The 6,000-nt window shown below is 36.7% G+C and overlaps 2 protein-coding genes across 6 annotated transcripts in view; one reads left to right on the forward strand and one right to left on the reverse strand.

Moving 5' to 3' along the window:
- Positions 1-322, forward strand: part of REPS1 (RALBP1 associated Eps domain containing 1) — a 72,455-nt gene extending 72,133 nt beyond the window's left edge. For all 5 annotated transcript variants that reach the window (XM_024739394.1, XM_024739395.1, XM_024739397.1 and 2 more), the window contains one exon: positions 61-322. In XM_024739394.1, the coding sequence (XP_024595162.1) occupies positions 61-129 (69 nt within the window). In that variant the 3' untranslated portion in view covers positions 130-322. The remainder of the gene's footprint in view (positions 1-60) is intronic.
- A 2,256-nt stretch (positions 323-2,578) lies between these two features.
- The window catches only part of ECT2L (epithelial cell transforming 2 like), a 75,219-nt gene continuing 71,797 nt past the window's right edge, over positions 2,579-6,000 (reverse strand). The window contains 3 exon segments of the mRNA XM_024739418.1: positions 2,579-2,821; positions 2,978-2,980; positions 4,498-4,674. Of these exon segments, the coding sequence (XP_024595186.1) occupies positions 2,701-2,821; positions 2,978-2,980; positions 4,498-4,674 (301 nt within the window). The 3' untranslated portion in view covers positions 2,579-2,700.

The raw sequence follows: 6,000 nt of genomic DNA on the forward strand, positions 1-6,000 counted from the left end.
TTAGATGTGCCTTCATTTTTATACATGTTGAAACGTAACTTGGCTTTGCATCTTTTTCAGGATGTTCTTGAGGAGAGAATTTCCCTGGAAGTTCAACTGGAACAGCTTCGACCATTCTCTCACCTATAAGCCAATTGCCGTTAACTGTGAACATACCCATTTTTAAGCAGTTTTGGGTTCAAAGCCAATTTGGAGACCCAAACGTTCAGCTCACTGCTTAATTCAACATTAAATTTTATGATTCTGTTTCGCCATATGTGTTCACCATTGTATTTAAGTACCTTTTATTTTTTAATTGCAACAATAAAAGGGTCAGGATGACTTCGTGGAGGGTATGTTGTGTTTGTTGGCACAGCCCACCCTTGTTGCTCCGTAGCGTTAGGAGTACGTCCATAACATTGGTCCATTATACTTATGTGGCCAGAACCACTCACTGCTTGGATTTACAGAACGGGCTTCTCATTTACACCTCGAGCACAGACTCAGAAATATTTACAAAAGGAGACAAAATTAAATAAACTGTCAGTTTGTCTTTAGGTTTAGTACTTAACATAAAGAATCCAAAAATCTTTAAGATGCGTTTCCTATTTAATTTTTGATTTGAAAGAACTATATGGTATAAGGCATTCGTTAACCATAAGCTCTGCCATAATTAACATTCTTCAAGAGTCACATGGTACTTGCAGACTTTTCCACATCAACTTGGGGGCAGATTTTGTTTTCCTTGTGAAAATTTGATCAGTTTCACCTGTGACTTAAACTTGCTTGTGTGTGAGATTTTAATTCCACAGCAGTCATGTAAACTTACAAATTAACTGTGAAGACAGGCCTTTTTAAATTGTCCCCTAGAAGCAAAGGGAAAGTGTTGACACCACAAACAACGTAAGTACTGTCCACTTGCAAACATCACCACTATTTGCATGATTTATGTACTTAACTCTCAATTAGAAGCTTATGCTCATCAGCCTCTACAAGTTTTTTCAAGTAATATGTTTTAAAATTTCTGAGGACCTTAATTATTCACAGAATAAATGGAAATTCCTTAAGATTTCTAGTTTATCTTGAGCTATCTTGTTACTCTTCTTTTGCCATAGAGAGAGGTTTTTCCTGTTAACAAAGGGTTTCTGAAGTTTGTCCTATTCAGGATAATGTAGCGTCTCAGGATTTGTTTTGTATTAGATGATATTTTCATTTTGATCACATTTGTAAGTTTGCATTTATTGCTGACTAACAGCAGATATTCCTTTAACGTTTTCTTCTGTGTGTGGCATCATAGATGTTAAGCTGCATGGATATATCATAAAAGAATCAAAAGTGTGATTTTACACTAATAAAAACAGTATTTTAACTTTTGTACATTTTTTAACAAGAATTTAAATTTTTAAGAATTAGAAGGAATTTGTATTTTGTTGAAAGAAGAAAATGTTTAAAATAGCCTAGTTCACAATCCTAGACTGTACTAGTAAATTTCATTTCCTTAAAGGAGAATTTGAAGCAAAAAGGAGACTGACAACCAAAAGCTTCCTAGATTAATACAACTTTATCTATCATTATTAAGTAAAAATATTTTTACTACTGCATATATCAGCTAAAGTTTCAAAGTGGCTAACAGGTTATAGTTTCAGTTTATTAAATAATTAAATGAAGGCTTTAAGCGCCCAGAAAACTACTCAATACCTATTTTTATTTTTCTCTGTTTTAAAACAGTTGTCTTAATTTCTTCATTTTTTTACTCAGCAAAATTCCATTACAGGCAAGTTTTGTTTTTTAAAAGGTACCTCCCCATACCCCCTGCCAAACAGCCTTCTAATTTAACAGTGTAACAAATTTTTTAATCTTTTTATTTGGAAGGTCTAAGAATTTAATTTTGCAACAAAAGACCACTTAAAAGTTACAGAAAAATTTTTAGTACTGTATAGTGGTGTATTTTTAATGCTCTCTGGAGGAGTACATTCATATTAAGGATATATGTGACAAGTTTTTAAATAAAGTACCAGTTATATTTCTTTTTTTTTTTTTTTTTTTTTTTTGGGTATGCAGGCCTCTCACTGCTGTGGCCTCTCCCGCTGCGGAGCACAGGCTCCGGACACGCTGGCTCAGTGGCCGTGGCTCATGGGCCCAGCTGCTCCGCGGCATGTGGGATCTTCCCGGACCGGGGCACAAACCCCGTGTCCCCTGCATCAGCAGGTGGACACTCAACCACTGCACCACCAGGGAAGCCCCCAGTTATATTTCTTATACATATTTTTTAAATCCATAACTATTTCATGAAAATGTTAAAGATAATTGGTAAATCACCAACAGATAAAGACATTTCTCTGATCATTTAAGAAACACTTTTCATTATGACTTTATTTTTCATTAGATCAGAAAACAAAATTTTAAATACCCAATATCCTTATTCAGTCTTAGGTTCTGTCTGTCAGATTACTCTAAATAATACTGTTCATGAAAAATAACTACCAAAAGAAGTGGTTCAAAATATCGTACGCAAATTTTTCTTACTGTGCATTTCACATAATTGAGCATAGATGATGAAGTTTAAAAGTTAGGAAGAGCTTTATGGGTCATCCTAGTTCATCCTCCCATCATCCATGACAAATAATCATTCTGCTCCTTACTGGATCTTCTGGAACAGAAAATAACATGCTGTCTGTCTTTGCCAGGGCAGGTTGAACTCCCAGTGTTTTAAGTCCAGTCTCACTTTTCCATACTACTTTCGATGGCATTTTGGAGTACTGACAACGACAGGAATTTATCATCCTCAACTTCTGTAGCACAAATCCATTCATGTTTTGGACCTTGAAGAATAAATGCATTCCTTGATATCTGTAAAAATAAAACATTTGAGGTACACTAATTAGTCTTTGCAGGTAAAAATCAAAAGGAGAAAATGTTTTAAAATTCAAGTCAACTTGAAGAATTTTTTGAAAATTAAAAAGATTCAAACAAATACAAATCCAGTTTAGAAAATAACTTCCTAAATTACTGAATTATTCAAATATAGTCTAAAATAGTCTTGTCTTTACATTATAATTGTTTAATTAGCAATTATTTTTAAAGACTAAGTGATAGACGATGCAATGTTCTTTAATTCCAGAAGGTACTGGGACCAGTAAAGGTCTTTACTAAGAGTTAACTGTAGATAAGAAATGCTGAGAGCTAGACCTAGGCCACCTTGGTATGAGGCCAGGACAGAATTAAGCCAGTGACTTAGCTGAATGCCCACTTTTAGCTAACATTATGATGTTCTGACATATAGCATAACTGATTAAGGGGAGGTGAAAGGAGACATGTCATACATGTTATGGGTAACTAACCCTTCTTAGCTGAGTTTGTCTTCTAGGTGAAATATTTATTCCCACATTTAGTGTTCATTTTTTCTCATCCTCAGATTTTAAATGGAGCTGAAGCTAATGGGAAGCAGACCTTTTTAGATAAATTCCTTCTCTAAGATCTTGGTTCTGGCTTTAACCTTAAGTTCTACCTTCACATGCAGTGAAGAATATTGGAATGAGAGGTGTTACATTCAGATTGCCTGGCCTAACAGAAATATAGGAAAGAGATACGGATCCTTTTAAGATTGGGAAGTAGAATGTAAGATAAAAACTAAAAATAGGTACAGTCGGTTTAAGTAGGATTTCTTTTTGTAACAAATGATATTTCTGTTGAGATTATGATGAATGAAATGTTTGTTATTAAATACCCTTTACAAATCGATCCTTTATAGAAGAACTCTTAAATATGAACTTATGGAAGAAGAGGTACAGTCAGATCTGCAAAAATCACTTAGTCCTAGTAGAATGGAAAAATAATAGATAAAAACCTAAAATTGTATCCTCAAGCAAAATAGACTAATGGTTAAGGACTCCAGCTCTCCTGTCAGACTACTTCAAAGAATCCTTCACAATGATGTAGGGTTGTTTCCCTTTGTGATTTTTTTTTTTTTTTTAAGATGTTGGGGGTAGGAGTTTTATTTATTTATTTTTGCTGTGTTGGGTCTTCGTTTCTGTGCGAGGGCTTTCTCTAGTTGTGGCAAGCGGGGGCCACTCTTCATCACGGTGAGCAGGCCTGTCACTCTCGCGGCCTCTCTTGTTGCGGAGCACGGGCTCCAGACGCGCAGGCTCAGTAGTTGTGGCTCATGGGCCTAGTTGCTACACGGCATGTGGGATCTTCCCGGACCAGGGCTCGAACCCGTGTCCCCTGCATCGGCAGGCAGATTCTCAACCACTGCGCCACCAGGGAAGCCCCCTTTGTGATTTTTGAAAGCTGTTTTCTTAATGTCTAGGGTGTGTGTCTGACAATGCCAGCATTCCTTTCTTTTGCTATTTTAGAGGTAGATGAAAGTTTACATTAATGCGACCCTAGAAGTATTTGGGAAATTATTTGCAAGCTGTCAAATTCTAGTTCTTGTCCTGCTTCTCTATTTTAATAGTTAATATGTTTTATATAATGTAGCTTTCTAAAGGTATTTAACTCTTGGGAGGAAAAGAATACATACATTTGGAATCTGGAATATCTTCGATGAGTAGTCTGTGAAGGGCCACTGATGCAATGAACTGGTAGGTTGATTTTGAAGTCCTTTCAAACGGAGTATGAGACGTGCCCCCACTAGAAACAAGCAGTGCATCGTTGAAGAGGAAAAGACTGAGATCACAGGTATGTTCATAGAGCCTGGGTTTAAAAAGAGAAGGAGCAGTTTTAGAAGTTTTACATACGTGTTTTGTTACACAGTTCACCATCTTTACGCTCATAAGCTGATAGTCAAGGTTCTTCCCTGCCTCAGACCTTTTGAATGGCTTATTGCAGTTCTCTGTATATTTTCCTCCTGGTGTGAATAGTCCCTCTGTCTCTCAGACCAGTCATGTGGGTGGGCCTCAAGGTTCCTGGTGAAATGGTTTGAGCTTATCCATTGGACAAGTATCCAATCAATGCAGGAAAAATGAACACTGCACTTTCCCAACTTTATGACATGAATCAGGTTAAAGCTGTGTTTTTAAACTTTTGTCAGAAGGTTGGTATTTCGTGTTGATGGGTTTAGGCAATCTGGGGAAAATACATTTTCATTTGGTTTGGTTTCATCTTTAAGGGTAACACATTGGGTTAGAAAAAAGCACAAGAATCAGTAAGGTGCAAGGTGTCTTAAGTAGGAAGCAGGGGAAAGAAAAGCATTCACTAAGTAGGAAATAGGGATTTTTCTAATTTTGATTGGAGGAAAATTGATAAGTATGAAAAGCTGGAATTAAGTAGCTCTTCATTTCCACAGGGGTTGCTACCATGGTCAACGGTAGGCATGTTTATCAGCAGGCAAAATATTGTGTCCCTAACCTCCATCTAGTATCTTCTGTTGGTGGACCCAGGTCACAGTGTTTAGTAGGTTTCACTGTACTCTAGTATGGGTTATCTCATGTCAGTACTCAATGGAGCATCAAGTGATGTGCTAGGGAGGAGCTTCGGGGAGCCCCACCGAGCCCCCCCATCTCCACCCCCCACCAGGAATGGCCAAGTACAGCAAGCTCATTATTTTGATGGAGGATGACTGAAAAAAAATATGTTTTGCTGAGAAGCATCAAGCAACCCACAGGAAGTTACTGTGAGGAAGTGAGTCAATTTACTGGCTTATTCAGAGGAATTCTCTTATTTTTTATCTTCATCGTCTTTGTTTAATTTTTAAGTTGTTGATAGATCCACATAAAGTTTTACAGCAATGCTAAAGTAACATCAGAATATACTATCAGCTCTTTTCGTGTACTGTTCTTTTGTTTCACTTTTTCTTCTTGCTTGGCTCACTCCTCCCTCCACTCAGGTCACCCTAGTGCACATCTTTCCACTTTTCTTTAACCTGCCCAGGTAGTCACTCACAGATGTACCTGTATATACATCTATTTACAGGTAGGGTGCCATTGTTTCAAGTATTATTTGAGAATTTTTTCTTGATCTTCTCATCAATGGAAATCACTTCAAGTTCTTTTTTTTTTTTTTTTTTTTTTTTTTTTTTTT

Source organism: Neophocaena asiaeorientalis, unplaced genomic scaffold, assembly GCF_003031525.2.
Source record: "Neophocaena asiaeorientalis asiaeorientalis breed wild unplaced genomic scaffold, Neophocaena_asiaeorientalis_V1.1 scaffold162, whole genome shotgun sequence".
Taxonomy (NCBI): domain Eukaryota; kingdom Metazoa; phylum Chordata; class Mammalia; order Artiodactyla; family Phocoenidae; genus Neophocaena; species Neophocaena asiaeorientalis.